The sequence below is a fragment of the Carettochelys insculpta genome, chromosome 5 (assembly GCF_033958435.1).
Source record: "Carettochelys insculpta isolate YL-2023 chromosome 5, ASM3395843v1, whole genome shotgun sequence".
NCBI classification, from domain to species: Eukaryota; Metazoa; Chordata; order Testudines; family Carettochelyidae; genus Carettochelys; species Carettochelys insculpta.
Genome location: NC_134141.1, coordinates 129,162,069 through 129,182,968, shown reverse-complemented (window position 1 = coordinate 129,182,968; position 20,900 = coordinate 129,162,069). Strand labels below are relative to the sequence as shown.

General features: G+C 56.9%; 1 protein-coding gene across 1 annotated transcript; it reads right to left on the bottom strand.

Moving 5' to 3' along the window:
- Window positions 1-4,299: 4,299 nt before the first annotated feature.
- On the bottom strand, window positions 4,300-12,786 carry LOC142013285 (avidin-related protein 1-like). Its single transcript, XM_074994457.1, has 4 exons — window positions 12,633-12,786; window positions 8,405-8,609; window positions 6,824-6,944; window positions 4,300-4,581 (listed from the first exon to the last, which is right to left on the bottom strand). The coding sequence occupies exons 1-4, from the start codon at window positions 12,699-12,701 to the stop codon at window positions 4,515-4,517; spliced, it is 462 nt and encodes a 153-aa protein (XP_074850558.1). The 5' UTR covers window positions 12,702-12,786; the 3' UTR covers window positions 4,300-4,514.
- Between the last annotated feature and the right edge of the window lie 8,114 nt (window positions 12,787-20,900).

The following is a 20,900-nucleotide window of genomic DNA, read 5'->3' as shown; positions in this document are numbered from 1 at the left end:
TGTTCCCTATCAGCTCACCACCTTCCAAGTGTTTGCAAATGATTTCCTTAATTACTGGTTCCATTATCTTTCCTGGCATAGAAGTTAAACTGACTGGTCTGTAGTTTCCTGCATTGTTTTTATTTCCCTTTTTATAGATGGGCACTATATTTGCCTTTTCCCAGTCTTCTGGAATCTCTCCTGTCTCCCATGATTTTCCAAAGAAGATAGATGATGGCTCAGATACCTCCTCCATCAGCCCCTTGAGTATTCTAGGATGTATTCCATCAGGCCCTGGTGACTTGCAGACATCTAACTTTCCTAAGTGATTTTTAACTTCTTCTTTTCTTTATTTTATATTCTAACCCTACCCCTTTCCCACTAGCATTCACTATGTTGGGCATTCCTTCTTCAGACTTCTCAGTGAAGACCAAAACAAAGAAGTCATTAAGCATCTCTGCCATTTCCAAGTTTCCCATTACTGTTTCTCCCTCCTCACTGAGCAATGGGCGCACCCTGTCCTTGGGCTTCCTCTTGCTTTTAATGTATTTATAAGAAGTCTTCTTGTTTCCCTTTATGCCCGTAGCTAATTTGAGCTCATTTTGTGCCTTAGCTTTTCTAATCTTTCTCCTGCATCCTTGTGGTGTTTGCCTATATTCAGCCTTCGTAATTTGTCCTAGTTTCCATTTTTTATGTGATTCCTTTTTTACTTTGGGATCATGCAAGATCTCCTGGTTAAGGCAAGGCGGTCTTTTGCCATATTTTCCATCTTTCCTACGCAGCGGGATAGCTTGCTTTTGGGTCCTTAATAATGTTCCTTTGAAAAACTGCCAACTCTCCTCAGCTGTTTTTCCCCCCAGTCTTGCTTCCCATGGGACCCTACCTACCATCTGTGAGTTCACCAAAATCTGCTTTCCTGAAATCCATTGTCTTTGATTTGCTGTTCTCCCTTCTAACCTTCCTTAAAATTGTGAACTCTATGATTTCATGATCACTTTCACCCAGGCTGCCTTGCACTGTCAGATTCTCAACGAGTTCCTCCTTATTTGTTAAAATCAAATCTAGGACAGCTTCCCCCCGGTAGTTTTTTCAACCTTCTGAAATAAAAAGTTGTTTCCAATGCAGTCCAAGAACTTATTGGATAGTCTGTGTGTCGCTCTGTTCATTTCCCAGCATATATCTGGATAGTTGAAGTCCCCCATCATCTCCATCACCATCAAATCCTGGGCCCTGGATGATTTTGTTAGTTGTTTAAAAAAAGCCTCATCCACCTCTTGCACCTGGGTAGGTGGCCTGTAGTGGACTCCTAGCAGAACATCACCCTTGTTTTTTACGCCTTTTAGCTTAATCCACAGGCTCTCAACACACCCGTTTCCTATGTCCAGCTCCACCTCAGTCCAAGTGTGTACATTTTTAATATATAAGGCAACACGTCCTCCCTTTTTCCCGTCTATCCTTCCTGAGCAAGCTGTACCCTTCCACAGCAACATTCCAATCATGTGTATTACCCCACCAAGTTTCTGTGATGCCAACAAAGTCATAGCTGTACTTATTTATTACCCCTTCCAGTTCTTCCTGCTTATTACCCATACTTCTTGTATTCGTATATAGGCATCTAAGATATTGATTTGATCTTGCCTCCCAGTTTTGCCCTGACCCTCCCTTTTCTCTGCCATTATAGCCCATGCTCCCTCCCATTTCCGACCCATCTCCCAGGTCTCCATCTTCTTTACTTACCCGTAGACTAGCAGATATTTTTGAGCATAAGCTTTCAGCAGTTAATGTGGTGTTGTGAATACTAAGAGAGGAGAAAACAAGTCAGTTCATTGGGGTGATGTGACCCATTGTCAGATGCTAATGTGGAGGTGTAAACATCAAGAGCATATTCAAAAATGAACAGAGAAGTTTGAGGCTGTGCCATTAAGCATAAAGTGACTTGATTTCTCCTCTCTTGATGTTCACAACTCCACATTAACTGCTGACAATGGTCCATGTCCACCCTGACTGAATAGACCTTGTCAGCTCTGGCCCTCCCCTTTACGGAGACCCCCTCTTTAAATCCTCCTCTGAAACCCCCCTGGCCCCACGCATGCATCTGACGAAGCGGGTCTTTGCCCACAAAAGCTTATTCTCCAAAATATCTGTTAGTCGATAAGGTGCCACAGAACTTCTGGTTGTTTTTGAAGATACACTGACACAGCTACCTATCTGATACTTGAATCTATGTGTGCTACTTATATGTCTGTCATGTGTGTTGCTGAAGTTATAGATTTTAGCTATGCAATTGTGTTAGAAAACGTTTCAGTGCTAAACTTCACAATGGGAGGTGGGAACCCAGCCCCAGTCAGGACAAATGGACTACAAACAAAGGCTCAGACGGTAGAATCCACATTCTAGGTGCTTGGGACGTGTCAATGGGATGCAGCCCACTGGTCAGGTGACCTGGGCTGGGCCAAAGGAACAGGTCCATCTCAGAAGTGTGAGGCTGTCTCCTCGGATTTAGCCAATGGCCGTTTGCCACAACAGCCCACCTGGGTCAGGTGGGGGGTGGGACCTCAAGGGACCATGGGAAGAAGAAAAGGCTTGGTCCCTGAACACAAGGACTGAAGAGAGAACCATGATGTGGACTTAACAGTGTCCACCTCGGATGTTTTGTCTTGTGGTCTCCAGGGGTCCATGTCCAGCACGTGGGCCCCAGCGGGCCGGATCTACAATGCGCCAATGACTGAATCTATGTGACCTGAAACGAACTCTCAGAGACTCTCAAGAATCAGCAGATAACATCGCTGGCTGCGGCAGTGGCTGTGACTGATGTGTGTAAAGTGTCGCTTTAACCGTCCTTCTCCCTAACCCTGGTCTTTCTTTTGTATTAACAAATCTTTAGATCTGAAAGATTGGTGAGAGTGTTGTTTGGGTAAGATCCAAGTATACATTGACTGGGGTCTGGGGCTGGACTCTTTGGGGTCTGGAAGAAACTGTGCAGTGTTGGGTGAAACAGGTTTAATAACTGCTCACCAGAGCAGGAGGTGTTGATCTGGGCTGGTGCAGCAGCTGGCAAGTCTGTGGGTTTGCTTGTGTGGCTCTGGCTGGCCAGTGGGGCTGGCAGAGGTGCTGTGGTGGCTGGTTGGATTTGCCTTAGCGAGAAGGAAGTCCCAGCCTGGGGCTGTAAGTAGCCTGGATTTTAAGCGCAGTTACCTTGGATTGATTTCTCTAGCTGTACCCAGAAACCCCGTCCTATCACACAAGGGTAAAGCCCTGCCTGTCACAGAGGAGCCTTTTCAGAAGGGGGCCAGGACACAGGGGGCCTGCAGCCAGGCAGCCTGGGCAGGGGAGAAACACATTCTGATGGGTGGCGGGTGGGGGTGTCAGTACCCATTCAGCAGCCATGGCTCTGTTTGCCTTTGAGGCAGGCACTGGTGGACATACTGCTGATCTTCTCAGCAGAGGGGTGTGCCCCAGGGAGGTCCTCACACATCAGCTCCTCTTCATGCTGGTGGGAGAAGTGGGGGGCTGGGGCCCCAGCTTGAAACCTGATTTTATCCCTTGGGGGCCTACAAATCCCTGGCCCTACATGTTGGCCTCAGAGGGGCCCTGTCACATGCCAGCAACGGGAGGGTCAGTTGCAGAGGGGTGCTAGTTTTACCCTGGTGTACATTAGTGGTATTTGTGGTGTTAGGCAGGACTGGGAGGACCAGGCATCTCAGCTGCAGAGGGGCCTGGGTTGCCTCCAGTTTGCACGGCTGATGGTAAAGTCTGGGAAGTGCCAGGTGGGGATGGCAGAGAAGTTGTATCTGGACCACAAGGTGGGCAGCAGATGCTTAGAGCCAGCTAAAGTGGAGGCCATCAGTGATTGGCCAGTGCCCCAGACTAAGAAGCAGGTCTGGGCTTTCATAGGGATGGTGGGGTGCTACTGGAGGTTTGTGCCCCACTTTAGCTCCATCACAGCCCCCATGGAGCTGTGTGAGAAGGGGAAGCCACACAAGGCAGCCTGCACCAAGCAGTGACAGGGGCTCTCTGAGTGCTGGAAGAGGCCCTGGGCGGGGCCCCTGTGCTGGTAAACCTAGACTTTGACAAGACCTGCACGGCGTTTACCGATGCCTCGGCTTCTGGGCTGGGAATGATGATGACACCAGGCTACGCAAAACAGGGAGACGCGCCCCTGAGGAGCCAAAAGAGCTGAAAGTCACGCTTCTTACGAGCCTGGGGCCTAACCCCCCTGCAGATTCAGCCCTTGGCAATCTGAGCCGCTTCCCCTGAACAACAAAGACAGGAATCATGGGGGTCACTGCTCAGCCCAGACTTCACACAAGAGCATTTGCCTTCAGAGCTAGAGCTTTACTGGGAGAGGAACCAGACTGTGGTGTGGGCAGTGATTGGGGAGGGGTAACAGGAGAGCCAGGAGGATGGAGAACGACGGGCAGCTCCGCAGACCAGCGAACAGCTCTGAGGCCGGGCGAGACGCTCTTGAGAGAGCCCAGAACCACCCTGGAGGGTCTCAGGACAGGAGCCGTGGCATGGTCGTGGTGGGGCTGGGCTCACCAGGCACCGTCGTGCCTCGTGGAGTCTCCCACGCGCTGTCTGATGAACGTATTTGTGCCGACCCTGCAGGAAGTGCAGAGTCACAGAGCAGTCAGAAGCGAGGCTACAAAGTCTGTCGTGGATTCCAGCCCGTTCCAGGGGCAGGGCTGGGCAGCTGTCAGCCCAGGCTGGCTGGCGTCACTGGAGCAGCGCCTGGGGCCTGCCCAAAGCTGGCTGGCTGGCTGTCGCCCCCAGCCGCTGGAATGGGTCTGCTGCAGCCCTGGCTGGAAGTGGTTTCCACCCAACACGCGCTTTCCATGTTGGTTCAGTTTGTTCCAGCCCCTGCTCAGCCCTGGGCTGGAGCCGTGGCCGGGGTCAGGTCAGCCCCTACTACGGGAGCAGCTGCAAGCCTGGCAGGCTCGGCTCGGCCCCACTCCCTGCGGGGAGTCCGGGACAGGCCTTGGCTTTCCACAAGTCGCTGTTTATTGCCTGCAACTGGCTCTGATTTTCCCACCAACCCGTGACGGAATGTGACCCTCATTTGCTTGGACCAGAGGTGAAACATTTGGGCCTTGTCCCCTCAGCTTCCAACCCATCAGCACTGGGCACTTCCCTCTGTGGGTTGTCTCCCCTGTCACCTGCCCAGCGCTGCCTGCCCCATGCAGGGCAAGGGGAGTGGAGAAGGGGGCACAACGGGCATCAGCCTCCAAAGGAGCAAAGGCCGAATAAACACACATGCCCCCTGCCCCTGGTGAAAGCACCTCCTCCAGGGCCACCTCCAGGGCCACCCAGGCACTAGGGCTGCGAAGTCTCCAAGACTGGCCTGGAGTCTCCCAAAATCAGCACTGGTCTCCCCTGGCCGCCTGAAAGCAATCCGGGAGTTTCTAGCAGGGTATTTTATTGCAGCGTGTTTAGGGCCCCACCAGATTCACGGACAATTTCATGGTCACCGCATTAAAAAATTATAAAGTTCATGATTTCAGCTATTTACATCTGAAATGTCATGGTGCTGTAATCGTAGGGTCCAGACCTTAAAAGAAGTTGGGGAGTTGGGGGTGGGTGCATGGCTATTTTGTGTGTGTGTGTGTGTGTGTGTGTGTGTGTGTGTGTGTGTGTGTGTGTGTGTGTGTGTGTGTGTGTGTTGAGGGGAGGAGGCAGTTTGCAGTACTGCAACACTTCTGTGCTGCTGCTGGCAGTTATGCTGCGAGTGGCGGCCGCTGGCTGGGAGCCCAGCTCTGATGGCAGAGCCACTGCTAGAAGCAGGGCAGTAGTAAGGATGGGACTGGATTGTACTGCCACCCTTACTTCTGAGCAGGCCGCTGCCCAGCCAATAGCTGCCTCTCTGGTCACCCAGCTCTGGTGGCAGCGGCACAGATGTGAGGGTGGCACTACTGCAACCCCCCAATAAAATAACCTCACAACTCCCCCAGCAGCTCCCTGTTGGATCGAGCGGAGAAATGCTGGTTTCTCCTGTGACATCTGTACAGCCAAGGCTAAAATCCCACAATCAAGCAGATTCCATAGGGAAGATCAGATCCCATGGTCTGTGGTGTGGTGTTCGTGTCTGTGAATTTGGTAGGCCCTGGGTCATGCTGGGAAAAAACAACCCCCTGGAATAACTCAAGTCAGAATTGGGGATCCCACCAGCTGCCAGCCCAGGGGCACAGTGCAGCTGTGGGAGCCCCACATCGCTCTGGCTTCAGAGCCAGAGCAGCTCCACAGCTGCACATCCCTTTAGCACTCAGCAGGGTCAATGGGGCAGGGACCTGCCAGCAGCTACCCACTCAAAGCTCCCCTGGGTGCCCTGGGAGGTGTCCCAGTGCTGACAGCCCTCTCCAGCCCCCCAGGAACCTCTCCATAAGGTGGGCAGAGACAAAATTCACCACTAGCACAAGCCTCGAGGGCCAGTGGCCAGGGAGCGGAACTGGGGGAAGGCCACATGCCCAGCTGCTGAACTGGGGAAGCCCCTGCCCCACAACAGCCCCTGTCTCACCCCTAGCAGAAAGTGCAGATGGGGGATGCGCCCTGACGAGCGCAGCCCCGGGACAGGAAGAGCTCTCACGCCCCACTGCGCCCAGGACCATGAACAGACGTCCTCCGGCCTGGGGCCACCTGGGAGGGGCAGACAGAGCAGGGGTAGCAGGGCTGCAGTGGGGAGCAGTGGCCCAGTATGGGCTGGGGGCAGGAGCAGAAAGGGGTGTGGCTGGGAGTCGGGCCGCAGCTGGATGCAGCAGAAGCGGGGCCTGGCTGCAGCTGGAAGGGGCAGGGGAGCCCTCCACTTGCTCTGGGCCGGGGCTCCAGGATACCTTAACCTGACTGTGCCTACCTGGTTGCTTTCCAGTCATTGCTGGGGGAATCGACCAACTCACGCAGCAGCCACATGATCTTCAGGACCTCCTCCCCTCCGGGAAGCACAAAGCACTGGCCCACAAAGACGGTGGTCGAGTCTGCGAGGGAACCGGACAGAGAGGGCGTCAGCAAGGCCCCGAGAGATGCACGCAGACCCTGGGTAGGAGGCTGGTGGCCGGAAGTACTGTGGGAGTGGATGGAACTGCTACAGACCGAAGAGACAGTCAGGGGAGAGCAGAGCAGTCAGCCGTGCCCAGGGCCAAGGGCGTCTGAGGGATTCCAGTCTAAGGCCTGTTCTCTCTCGGGTATTTATAACGTGCCATGTTTCACCCAGTTCGGCTGCTGTTCCCATGCCAGGCACCTGCCTCAGGCTGGTGGGTTCCATCCAACCCAGAATGAGTTTGGGGGAAATACATCACAAATGCTTCTCGCCACCCCTGCTGCCCCAGGCTTGGGACTTGGCAGCGGGTCTCTGGCCTTTGGCCATCCTCAGATGTGGGCAAGTCAAGAGCCCCGGCCACTCTCCCTTTGCACGTGCTCAGGAAACCCCTGGCAGAGGCTCCCAGCTAAAGGCACTGAAGGTTTGCTGTGCGTGCACCATCCTGCAGCTGCGGGGCTCAGCGGGACCTGCCCTGCACCTTTGACCCCCAGCCTGGGTCCTGAGAGTGAGAACTGGTCTTCCCGTGGCACTGCCTGCCCCCTGCTCCCCCGGGGTGGGGCAGAGGGACAGAGGGCACAGCCTGTCTGCTATGCAGAGGGGTGAAGAGCTGCAGGCCAGGGTGGGGGTGGATGGGGCAGAGGGGCCTGCAGGGGAGGGTGGGGCAGGCTGGGGAAATGTGGGGACAGGGACAGCAGAAGGGGCTGGAGGGAAAGGGGAAGACTCCAGGTGGGGCTGGAGGCAGGGGCTCAGTTTCTCCTACTCCTCTCCATCCTGCCCCCAGCAGCTCTGCACAGCTCTGCTTTGCATGCCCTCCTGCAGGCTGCTCTGCCACCCCTGCTTTGCACAGTCCCCCATCTTCAGGGGACAGGCTCCTGCCCTGTCCCCCAGCACCCACTACTGCAGCATCCCCACAGGCAGCCAGCCAGTGACCCCTGGGTACAGGCAGCACAGAGTGGGGCAGGGGGCTGGGTGACCTCACACAGCATGCCCAGCCAGTGAGGTGGGTCCCCCAAGGCTCCCCGCAGGTAGGTGGAGAGGTGATGGGTGAGTCCCAGGCAGAGCCGTGGATGGAGCCTAGAACGTCTGACTGCACCAGCCTCAGCGACACAGGCTGCAGTGAGCAATGGGTCCCGGGGCCTGGGGCAGAGCAACCCCTGCGGTTTGGCACCAGTACATCTGGGTCTTGCACTGTCTGTTCGGGCTCAGAGTGGCATGGCTGAGCGACAAAGCTGGGTGGGGGGAGCAGTAGCTGGGCTGGGGGCAGACAAAGGCTGGCTGGAGGCAGGGGCAGAGGCTGGGTAGCTGCAGGGTGGGGACAGCTAAGGGCCCTTCAGCCTGCATAGCCCTGAGTTCCTTCTGCTGCCCCAGCCCTCAGGGCGCCGGCCCGCAACCACGTACCCGAGAAGTTCCAGGTGACAGTGAAGCCGAAGGTGGGCTGTGCCTGGCCCATGTGCTGGAACCCCTTTAGGGATGACTCCAGGATGGTTGCATTTGTGGCGCTCACTGCCGTGAGGTACAAGCCAGAGAATCCCCCGGTAGCGTCCATGGCCGAGATGGTCATGTTGGAGCCCAGGTCGTTCCGCCAGGCCCCAGACAGGACGCACTGAAAGGCAGCACAGTCAGTAGACAGCTCCTGCCCCACCACCGTGGCCAGTGAAGTGCCTCACCCCAGCCAGGTCCACTTGGACAGGGGCAGAGGGGACAGGGAGGCTGCCCACAGTCCTGGGCCCAGAGAGCTTGGAACGCAGGCACCAGCCCCACCGAGCAGCAGAGGAGCAGAGTGCAGGGCTGTGAGAGGTCCCTGGCCAGAGGGAAGCCCCATGTCTCCCATCCCAGCCTCCTGGGCAAGGCTGCCTCTGGGCAGGGAGATCCCGTCCCGGGCTGGGTTACTCCAGCTGGTCTGGTCCCCAGGACCGCTCCCTGCCTTGCTGAGCCCGGCAGCGTCCAAGGTCCCAGGGCACGTCCCCACTGGCTCCTGCTCCAGCGCAGAGCGGCTTGGCTCTGGGGAGGGCCTGGGGCTGGGCGGGGAAGGAGCTGGAGGATGGAGTAACTGCGACAGGCACGCAGGAAGAGAGAGGACCGGCTCTGGGTGAAGGCAGCCGCATGCTGCCCGGGCGCTTAGAGCCTGGACCGGCCCCAGCCCTGCCCCCTCACTGACCCACCACCTTGATCCCTCACCGACCCCCCACCCTGAGCCCCACCAAGCACACACCCTGACCCCTCACTGACCCCCTGCCCATAGCCCCTCACCAACCCCCCAAGCCCCTCATCAACCCCCCCTCACTAACCTCTCACCGACCCCCCACCCTGAGCCCCTCACTGACCCCCCAAGCCCCTCATCGACCCCCCCACTAACCTCTCACTGACCCCCCCGAACCGCTCACTAATCTCTCACCGACCCCCTCGAGCCCCTCACCGACCCCCCAAGCCCCTCATCAACACCCCCTCACTAACCTCTCAGCGACCCCCTGCCCTGAGCCCCTCACTGACCCCCCAAGCCCCTCATCAATGCCCGCACTAATCTCTCACCGACCCCCTCGAGCCCCTCATTGACCCCCTGCCCTGAGCCCCTCACCGATCCCCCAAGCCCCTCATCAACCTCCCCACTAACCTCTCACTGACCCCCCCGAACCCCTCACTAACCCCCACCCTGAGCCCCTCACTGACCCCCTGCCCTGAGCCCCTCACCGACTCCCCCGCCCTGAGCCCCGCCAAGCATACATCCTGACCTCTCACCGACTCCCTGCCCTGACTGACTCACCGACCCCCCACCCTGAGCCCCACCAAGCACACACCCTGACCCCTCACTGACCCCCTGCCCTGAGCCCCTCACCGACTCCCCCGCCCTGAGCCCCGCCAAGCATACATCCTGACCTCTCACCGACTCCCTGCCCTGACTGACTCACCGACCCCCCACCCTGAGCCCCACCAAGCACACACCCTGACCCCTCACTGACCCCCTGCCCTGAGCCCCTCACCGACCACCCAAGCCCCTCATCAACCCCCCACTAATCTCTCACCGACCCCCCCCGAACCCCTCACCAACCCCCACCCTGAGCCCCTCACTGACCCCCCGCCCTGAGCCCCTCACCAACCCCCCAAGCCCCTCATCGACCCCCCCACTAACCTCTCACTGACCCCCCGAACCCCTCACTAACCCCCACCGAGCCCTTCACTGACCCCCTGCCCTGAGCCCCTCATCGACTCCCCCGCCCTGAGCCCTGCCAAGCGTACACCCTAACCTCTCACCGACTCCCTGCCCTGACTGACTCACCGACCCCCCACCCTGAGCCCCACCAAGCACACACCCTGACCCCTCACTGACCCCCCCACCCCGAGCCCTTCACCGACCCCCCACCCTGAGCCCCTCACTGACCCCCCAAGCTCCTTATCGATGCCCGCACTAATCTGTCACCGAGCCCCTCACCGACCCCCTGCCCTGAGCCCCTCACTGACCCCCCAAGCCCCTCATCAACCCCCCACTAACCTCTCAGCGACCCCCCCGAACCCCTCACCAACCCCCACCCTGAGCCCCTCACTGACCCCCTGCCCTGAGCCCTTCACCGACCCCCCAAGCCCCTCATCAACCCCCCCACTAACCTCTCACCAACCCCCCACCCTGAGCCCCTCACCAACCCCCCCCACCCCGAGCCATTCACCGACCCCCCACCCTGAGCCCCTCACTGACCCCCCAAGCCCCTCATCGATGCCCGCACTAATCTCTCACCGAGCCCCTCACTGACCCCCTGCCCTGAGCCCTTCACCGACCCCCCAAGCCCCTCATCAACCCCCCCACTAACCTCTCACCAACCCCCCACCCTGAGCCCCTCACTTACCCCCCAAGCCCCTCATCGACCCCCCCACTAACCTCTCACTGACCCCCACCCTGAGCCCCTCACTGACCCCCTGCCCTGAGCCCCTCACCGACCCCCCAAGCCCCTCATCAACCCCCCCACTAACCTCTCACCGACCCCCCACCCTGAGCCCCTCACTGACCCCCCAAGCCCCTCATCGATGCCTGCACTAATCTCTCACCGACCCCCTCGAGCCCCTCACTGACCCCCTGCCCTGAGCCCCTCACCGACCCCCCAAGCCCCTCATCAACCCCCCACTAACCTCTCAGCGACCCCCCCGAACCCCTCACCAACCCCCACCCTGAGCCCCTCACTGACCCCCCTGCCCTGAGGCCCTCACCAACCCCCCCACCCCGAGCCCTTCACCGACCCCCCTGCCCTGAGGCCCTCTGCTGGCAGCGGTGTGAAGCCGGGTACTGTGCGGCTGCCTGTAAGAGCCCCCCAGTGAGGCCGTGGGCCCGAAAGGGGCAGAGGCCCCAGCCGTGGCTGAGGGGCTGCACAGGGTGCAAGGCGGCCGGCTGAGGGGGCCCAGCAAGCCGCGAAGTACTCAGCTTGTCCTGCCCTTCCCTTAATGCAGGGGTGGGGGTGGGATGTTTGGCAGGCTGGGGGGTATGTGTGGGGGTGGGGGAGTACATGTGGGGTGGGGGTGGGGGTACATGTGTGGTTGAGTTGGATGTGGGTGGGGGGGTACGTGTTTGGGTGGGGGGTTGGAGTGGGCGGGGGTGGGGAGTACGTGTGTGGGTGGGGGTTGGATGTGGGTGGGGTGAGGGTACATGTTTGGGTGGGATGGGGGTTGGATTTGGGTGGGGTGTGTGTGTGTGTGGATTTGGGTGGGGGGTATGTGTGGGGGTATGTAGAGGGTGGGGGGGTTGGATGTGGGCAGTGGTGGGGATGTGTGTGTGGGTGGGGTGAGTGGTTGGATGTGGGGGGATACATGTGGGGATGTGTGGGTGGGGTGGGGATTGGATGTGGGGGGTATGTGTGGGGGTGGGGAGGTACGTGTGGGGATGGGGGGGGCTGAATGTCCGCGGAGGTGGGGATACGCGTGGGGGGGCTGGATGTGGGAATACGTGTGGGGGTGGGGAGATGGGGAGGGTAGTTGGCTGTTGGGGGGTACGTGTGGGGATGTGGGGGTGGGGTTGGATGTGGGCAGGGGGTGGGGATACGTGTGGGGGTGGGGAGATGGGGAGGGTAGTTGGCTGTTGGGGGGTACGTGTGGGGATGTGGGGGTGGGGGATTGGATGTGGGGGGGGCTGGATGTGGGCAGGGGTGCGGGGTATGCGTGGGGGGAGGGGGGACTGCCCTGCACCTCAGGGGACGGCCGCCTGCCCCGGAGCCCTCCGCCGCAGCGCACGAGGCCGCTCCCCGCCGCGCACTGGCGGATGCGCCGGCCCGAGGTCCTGGCGCGGTGCGAAGGCGGCGGGTCCCGGCGACCCCGGGCGCACGTGGCGCAGCTGAGGCCGAGCAGGGCCGTGCGCCGGGGCTCGCACCTGCCGGCCCGGGGACCGAGGCGCGTTGAATGGCTCCGCGGGGGCAGGTGTCGGGGCCCGGCTCCGGCTCCGGCTCCGGCTCCGGGAGCTGCGCCAGGCTCTGGCCTCGGGCACCCCACACCCGCCCGCCGCCACCCGCGGGCTCTCCTGCTCCCTCGGCACCGCGGGCCCCACACCCGCCCCGCCCGGGGCGCGCAGCAGCTCGGCCCGACGCCGCGGCCTCCCCCGGGGAGCAAGGTCCCGGGGCGCGCGCTGCGGGGCCCGGCCCGGCCCGCTCCCCACCTTCTCCCGAGAGGCCGCGAGCGCCCCCAGGCCCAGGGCGAGCAGCAGGCAGAGGGCGACGCTCCCCATGTTCTCCGGCCGGCGCGGGGCGAGTCTCGCTGGGGCTCCCCGCCGGGCTCCGCTTTTATAGCGCCCGGCAGCACCGGCTCTTGAGCAACCGGCCGGGGGAACTGGGCGCCGAGTTCCCTTCGCGGCCCGGCCCGGCCCCTTGGCAGCAGCACGTACCGCTTGCCCCGGGCGGGGTCCGGCCGCGCCGCGCCCAGCAGCGCTAAGGGCGCGGGAGGGGGCTGGAGGTGGCAGCCGTGGGGCGGTGCAGGGTCAGTTCCAGGGCCCCGGCTGCGGGCACAGAGCTCCCGGAGTCTGGGCGGGTCCCTGTGCTGGTGCCGGGGCACTTTGAACTTTTAGCTCCAGGTGACTCTGGGCCCAGCCCCGGGAGCCCAAGTCCCCCACCTGGCTCCTGAGACTCCTGACAGCCTCCCCCCTGCGCTGCTTTCCAGCCCTGCCGGGGCTGCAGGGAAGGGCCCTGGTTGCAGGGTTGCCCTGTGTAGTGATGGGAGCTGAAGCTGCTGCACCAGACGAGCGTAGCTCTGGCCCCAGAGCTGCACCCGCCAAGCACCGGAGCTCAGCCATGGCTCTTCCCTGAGGAAGGGCACTTCCAGCCTGCCAGGCCAAGGCCCCACAGCAGCAGCCTTGCTAGGAGCCAAGCCAGCACAGTTAGGGCCCTCTGCTCGGCGGCTCCTTCACAGCTCTGGGCAGAGGCTGAGACCCTTCATAGGCCCTGGGCAGGCTGGGGAAGGGGCCTGAGCGAGCCCTGGTCCAAGGGCTGGAGAAAGGCCGTGGGACTGAGCTTGGCCGAAGGGTAAGAGACAACACAAGCTGCATGTTGGGGTGTTGTGAACTCCCCTTTTCTCCAGCGCTTCCTTCCAGGGACTCAGTGAGCACCCCCCTCACCACTTCCACAGGGAAAATGCAGGGCCCACCCCTCAGCTCCCCCTGCACCCCAGATCCCTGCCCCAGCCTGGACCTACATCCACACCAAACTGCCTCCCAGAGCCCAACCCTAGGACGCTTCCTTCAGCCCAATCTCTGCCCCAGCCCAGGGCTCTCACCCTCCACCTCAGCACCATCCCACTCCTTGACCCCTCACTCTTGCACCCAGACTGGCTCCCAGAACCCCCCTGCACCCAATCTCCATCCCAGACCATAATCCTGACCCTGACTCCTTACTCCTCCTGCACCCAAACTGCCCCCCCAGCCCTTAGGCAGGTGGGGAGGGGCTGGACTTGGTCCCATTCTAGGCACCCCCCAAAATTCTGTACATGCCAGCCCTGCTCTCCTATGCTGCAATGGGGTCTGGAACACAACCAGTGGGGCCCCAGTAACATGCCCCCGAGCCCAGAGACTGGTTTCTCATTTTTCAGTGCTTAGGTGAGCTACAAAGATTGTCACGTGTGTGGGAGCCATCTTTTATAGAAGACATTTCTTGTTTCTTATTTGTACGCGTGCACAAGAGCATGAACTTTTCCTCACCTGTTTGGGAGTTGCTGGGAAGATGAGCTAAGTGGAACGCATAAATGAACTGTTTGGATTTGGGGCTCTTAACCCCAGTGCGTGTTCCTCCTTGCTGATAACAGTTTTCTCTCTGAAAATGATTCATGTTTCTCTAACTAATTGCCTCTGGCTCTGAACTTGTTTGTGTGAGGGTATAAAATACTTGAGTTAGCTGCATCAAGCAGCCTTGCTGGACCTGGTTCTACTGGTCTCCAGTTTAGCTCATCTAATGCCTTATTGAGTTCACTAAAGCTGAATGTTAGCCACCTAAACTCGGAGAAATCTTGTGCTTCAACACATGCAAGAATGGGGTCACATGACCTGATATCTTCATGGCTGGAAAAAGCATCATGGCTCAGTAGTGATTCTGTTCCGGTCCCTAACTAGGGATGTAAGCAACCACTTATCTCCCATTGATGGTCCTACAGCAGTACGGATACAGCCGCTTTGTCCTTCGGGTCTCCCACCGACGGCCCTTCCGCAGTACTGGTACAGCCGCTTCGTCCTTCGGGTCTCCCACCGACGGCCCTTCCGCAGTACTGGTACAGCCACTTCGTCCTTCGGGTCTCCCACCGACAGCCCTTCCGCAGTACTGGTACAGCCACTGCGTCCTTCAGGTCTCCCACTGACGGCCCTTCCGCAGTTCCGGTACAGCCGCTGCATCCATCAGGGGGTTGCAATGGAGCTAAAGTGGGACACAAACCTCCGGTAGTACCCCGCCATCCAAATGAAGGCCAGGACCTGCTTGTTAGTCTGCGGTACTGGCCAATCTCTGACAACCTCCACTTTAGCTGGCTCTGGTTTTAAGCAGCCGCTGCCCACCTTGTGGCCCAGGTAGGTCACCTCAGCCCTTCCCACCTTGCACTTCCCTGCCTTGATAGTCAGACCGGCCTTCTGGAGTCGGTCCGGCACCCGCTTGACCTGGGACACATGGTCCTCCCACGTCTGGCTGAAGATGCAAATGTCGTCCATGTAAGCCAGGGCAAAGCTCTCCATCCCTTTCAGTAGCTGGTCCACCAGACGCTGGAAGGTAGCGGGTGCTCCCTTGAGGCCGAAGGGCAGGACCAGGAACTCGTAGAGACCCACAGGGGTGATGAAAGCCGACTTGAGCCGGGCATCATCGTCTAATGGCACTTGCCAGTACCCCTTGGTGAGGTCTATGGTGGTGAGGTAACGGGCTCCCCCCAGCTTGTTTAAAAGGTCATCAGGCCTGGGCATGGGGTAGGCGTCCGAGACAGTGATGGCGTTAAGCTTGCGATAATCCACACAAAACCAAACAGACCCATCTTTTTTAGGGACTAACACCACGGGCGAGGCCCAGGGTCTGGACGAGGGTTGGATCACCCCCAGAGCCAGCATGTCTTCAACCTCCCCCTCTATGTCCTGAGCCGTCCTCCCTGTGGCTCTGAATGGCACACACTTGATAGGGGCGTGGGTGCCTGTCTCTATTCGGTGGACAGCCAGGTCAGTGCGTCCGGGTCTGTCCGAGAACAGCTGTTGATGCGAATTCAGCACCTCCTTGATCTCCGTCTGCTGGGCAGGGGTCAGCTGGTCTGAGAGGGGAATAGACTCCAGCAAGGAGCCGGCTCCAGTCCTTGTGAGTAAATCCACCAAGGGATCATCCCCCTGCCCCTCCCAGTGTCTGCACACGGCCAGCACCAAGTTCTGTCTGTCCCAGTAAGGTTTCATCATGTTCACATGATAGACCCGGTGGCTGTGGGCCCGGTTCGACAGTTCCACCACATAATTCACATCATTTAGCTGTTTGACAACCTTGAAGGGCCCATCCCAGGCCACTTGCAGCTTGTTCCGCCGCACAGGTACAAGGACCATCACTTGATCCCCGGTGGCATAGGCTCGGGCCCTGGCGTTACGGTCATACCAGACCTTTTGCTTCCTTTGGGCCCTGGAGAGGTTCTACCTGGCTAGGCCCATGAGCTCGGTGAGTTTTTCCCGGAAGGTCAGTACATACTGTACCACTGACTCGCCTGATGCAATACTACCAAAAGTGGGTGTTGGGAATGAAAGTCCAGTCCGTAAAGGACCTAGTCAAGCTGATGGTCCTGGAACGATTCTATGAGATGTGCTCATCTGACCTGAGGGTGTGGCTTGAGGACTGGAAGCCAAGGGATGCACACAGCATGGGGAAGCTGGCAGATGACTTCACAAACAGCTGGGCCAGGTTTGAAAGGGAATCCCAGAAAGACAGGGAGTCCCAGAGAGCCCGGGAGTCTCAGAGAGACCTGTTCCTGGCTGTACCTATGGGGTGAGCCCAGGAAAGAGGGGCTTGCTGCCTATCCCCCCCCAGAGGGCCAGCCAGGGCCTGGACAGAGCAGCTGGCCCGAGGGGCACAGCAAGAACATAAGAACGGCCATACTGGGTGAGACCAAAGGTCCATCCAGCCCAGTATCCTGTCTGCTGACAGTGGCCGGTGCCAGGTGCCCCAGAGGAGGTGAACTGAAGACAACAATCAAGCGATTTGTCTCTGGCCATCTGTCTCCAGCCTTTGACTAAAGGCTAGGGGCACCATACTTTACCCTTGGCTAACAGCCATTTATGGACCCAACCTCCAAAAATTTATCAAGCTCTTTTTTAAACTCTGTTAGAGTCCTGGCCTTCACAGCCTCCTCCAGCAAGGAGTTCCACAGGTTGACTGTGCACTGTGTGAAGAAAAATTTTCTTTTATTAGTTTTGAACCTACTACCCATTAAATTTCATTTGGTGTCCTCTAGTTCTTATGTTATGGGAACAAGTAAATAACTTTTCAACATTTACTTTCTCCACACCATTCATGATTTTATATACCTCTATCATATCGCCCCTCAATCTCCTCTTTTCTAGACTGAAAAGTCCCAGTCTCTCTAGCCTCTCCTCATATGGGACCCTTTCCAAACCCTTAATCATTTTAGTGGCCCTTATTTGAACTTTTTCTAACGCCAGTATATCTTTTTTGAGGTGAGGAGACCACATCTGCATGCAGTACTCAAGATGTGGGCGTACCATAGTTTTATATAGGGGAAGTAAGATATTCTTTGTCTTATTTTCTATCCCTTTTTTAATAATTCCTAACATCCGATTTGCTTTACTGACTGCCGCTGCACACTGCGTGTATGTTTTCAGAGAACTATCCACTATAATTCCAAGATCCCTTTCCTGATCTGTTGTATCTAAATTTGCCCCCATCACATTGTATGTATAATTGGGGTTATTTTTCCCAATGTAAATTACCTTACACTTACCCACATTAAATTTCATTTGCCATTTTGCTGCCCAATGACTCAGTTTGCTGAGATCTTTTTGAAGTTCTTCACAATCTACTTTGGTTTTGATTATCCTGAACAGCTTGGTATCATCTGCAAACTTTGCCACCTCACTGCTTATCCCTTTCTCTAGAGATCATTGATGAACAAGTTGAACAGGATCGGTCCCAGGACTGACTCTTGGGGAACACCACTAGTTACCCCCCTCCATTGTGAAAATTTACCATTTATTCCAACCCTTTGTTTCCTGTCTTTTAACCAGTTTCCAATCCATGAAAGGATCTTTCCTCCTATCGCATGACCACCTAATTTACGTAAGAGCCTTTGATGAGGGACTTTGTCAAAGGCTTTCTGGAGATCTAAGTATATTATGTCCACTGGATCCCCCGTCTGCATGTTTGTTAACCCCTTCAAAGAACTCTAATAGATTAGTAAGACACAACTTCCCTCTGCAGAAACCATGCTGACTTTTGCCCAACAAATCATGTTCTTCTTTGTGTCTGACAATTTTATTCTTTACTATTGTGTCTACTAATTTGCCCGGTACTGACGTTAGACTTACCAGTCTGTAATTGCCAGGGTCTCCTCTAGAGTCCTTTTTAAATATTGGCGTTATATTAGCTGTCTTCCAGTCATTGGGTACGGAAGATGATTTAAAGGATAGGTTACAAACCACCATTAATAGCTCTGCAATTTCACATTTGAGTTCTTTCAGAACCCTTCGGTGAATGCCATCTGGTCCTGGAGACTTATTACTGTTTAGCTTATCAATTAGTTCCAAAACCTCTTCTACTGACACTTCAATCTGGGACAGTTCCTCAGATTTGTCACCTACAAAGGCTGGCTCAGATTTGGGAACCTCTGTAATATCCTCAGCCATGAAGACTGAAGCAAAGAAATCATTTAGTTTCTCTGCAATGGCATTATCTTCCTTGATTGCTCCTTTTATATCTCTATCTTCCAGGGGTCCCACTGCTTTTTTAGCAGGCTTCCTGGTTCTAATGTACTTAAAAAACATTTTACTATTGTTTTTTGAATTTATGGCTAGCTGTTCCTCAATCTTTTTTGGCTTTTCTTATTACATTTTTACACTTAATTTGACAGTTTATGTTCCTTTCTATTTTCCTCACTAGGATTTGACTTCCACTTTTTAAAGGATGCCTTTTTATCTCTCACTGCCTCTTTTACATGGTTGTTAAGCCACGGTGGCTCTTTTTAAGGTCTCTTACTGTGTTTTTTAATTTGGGGTATACATTTAAATGTATTAATTAATTTGGGTATACATATTTGGGCCTCTAATATGGTGTCCTTGAAAAGTTTCCATGCAGACTGCAGGGATTTTACTTTAGTTATTCTACCTTTTAATTTCTGTTTAACTAACCTCCTAATTTTTGTATAATTCCCCTTTTTGAAATTAAATGCCAGAGCGTTGGACTGCTGCGGTGTTCTTCCCAACACAGGAATATTAAACGTTATTATATTATGGTCACTATTTCCAAGCGGTCCTGTAATAGTTCCATCTTGGACCAGATCCTGCGTTCCAGTCAGTACTAGATCGAGAATTGACTCTCCCCTTGTGGGTTCCTGTACTAGCTGCTCCAAGAAGCAGTCATTTAAGGCATCAAGAAATTTTACCTCTGAATCCCGTCCTGAGGTGACATGTACCCAGTCAATATGGGGATAATTGAAATCTATTATTACTGATTTTTTTATTTTGATAGCCTCTCTAATCTCCCTTAACATCTCAGCATCATCACTGTCCTGGTTAGGTGGTCGATAATATATTCCTAGTGCCATATTCATATTAGAGGAAGGAACTGCTACCCATAATGACCCGGGCAGTTATTGCTGTGGGCGGAAGGGGCATAGATCAGCCCAGTGCCCCAAGTTCCCAGACAGGCTGAGCAGGCCGGGGGGTCATGGAGTCAACTGGGTGGAGTCCCAGAAGCCAGAGGGGTTGGCGGCCGAGGCGGGTGGTGCCAACAGTGTGTCCTCGGCTTGGGCCGAGCAGGCCCCACAGACCAGCTGCTCAGGAGGCCAAAATGCACAGGGCTCAGTTTACAGAGTGGGGGCGGCGCTGCCTCTGCGAAGCGAGTGTCTCACACCCCTCAAGTTGGATGGGAGAAAGGTCACGGGGTTCTGGGACACAGGCGCTGACGTGACGCTGGCCCAGCCCAGGGTGGTGGCACTGGGCCAGATGATACCCAATTCCCACCTGACTGTAACAGGAATTGACGGGACCCCTTTCAAGGTGCCCATGGCGAGGGTGCATCTGAAACGGGGGGGACAAGGAAGGCCCCAAGGAGGTGGGCGTGCACAGCCATTTGCCTGCAGATGTACTAATGGGGGGTGATCTGGAGCACTGGCCAGGTGAACGCCCTCGTGTGATGGGGTTCAGGGGTCCCCATGCACAGCACCCCGTCCGCTGGCAGGAGTGACTCTCACTCAGCAGGTACAACAGGAGGTTTATTAGGTGAGAGAGGCCCAGTTTCTCACAGAAGAGTCAGTGCAGCAGTCAGAGACAGTCATTCCAACCCATCCTGGGCAGAGGAGCCTGAGGGGTGCCCCTCTGGGGTGTAGCTTCCCCCCTGGCCTGGCTGGCTGCCTTCCAGCTCCCTCTCCCTCCAGCTTCCAACTGCTGCCTCCGATTCCGACCCTGCTTGGCTCCTCCCTCCTCTTTGTACAGGGCTGAGGTGTTACCTGCCAGCCTGGGTAATAGCCACAGGGTCATCCTTAGCCGCTGGGAGCTGCTCTGCTTGTCTCACACATCCAGCCTGAGTCTCACATGCATCCCCCCCACCCCATCACATCTCTCCCACCTTCCAGACCGAACTGAGCGGGGTCACTTAGCCAGTGACCTGGGGAAGTTCGGGGCCCTCCCTGCGTGACAGGGCATCGGCTGTGGTGTTGTTGTTCCCCTTCACATGGACCACCTCCATGTCGTAGTCCTGCAGGAGCAGACTCCACCGCAGGAGCTTGGTGTTGGCCCCTTTCATGTGATGCAGCCAGGTCAGGGGTGAGTGATCGGTGTACACAGTGAAACGCCGTCCAAAGAGGTATGGCTGCAGCTTCCCCAGCGCCCACACCATGGCCAGACATTCCTTCTCTATAGCTGCATAGTTCTGCTCCTGGGGCAGCAGCTTCTTACTCAGGTACACGATGGGGTGTTTCTCCCCTTGTCATTCACCTGCATTAGCACAGCCCCCAGCCCCACGTCTGAGGCATCGGTGAACACCAGGAAGGGTTTGTGGAAGTCTGGATTTGCCAGCACTGGGGCCCTGACCAGAGCCTCCTTCAGCGCGCAGAGGGCCTCTTGGCACTGCTTGGTCCAGACCACCTTGTCAGGCTTTCCCTTTTTACACAGCTCCGTGAGGGGGGCTGCGATGGAACTAAAGTGGGGCACAAACCTCCGGTAGTACCCCGCCATCCCAATGAAGGCCTGGACCTACTTCTTAGT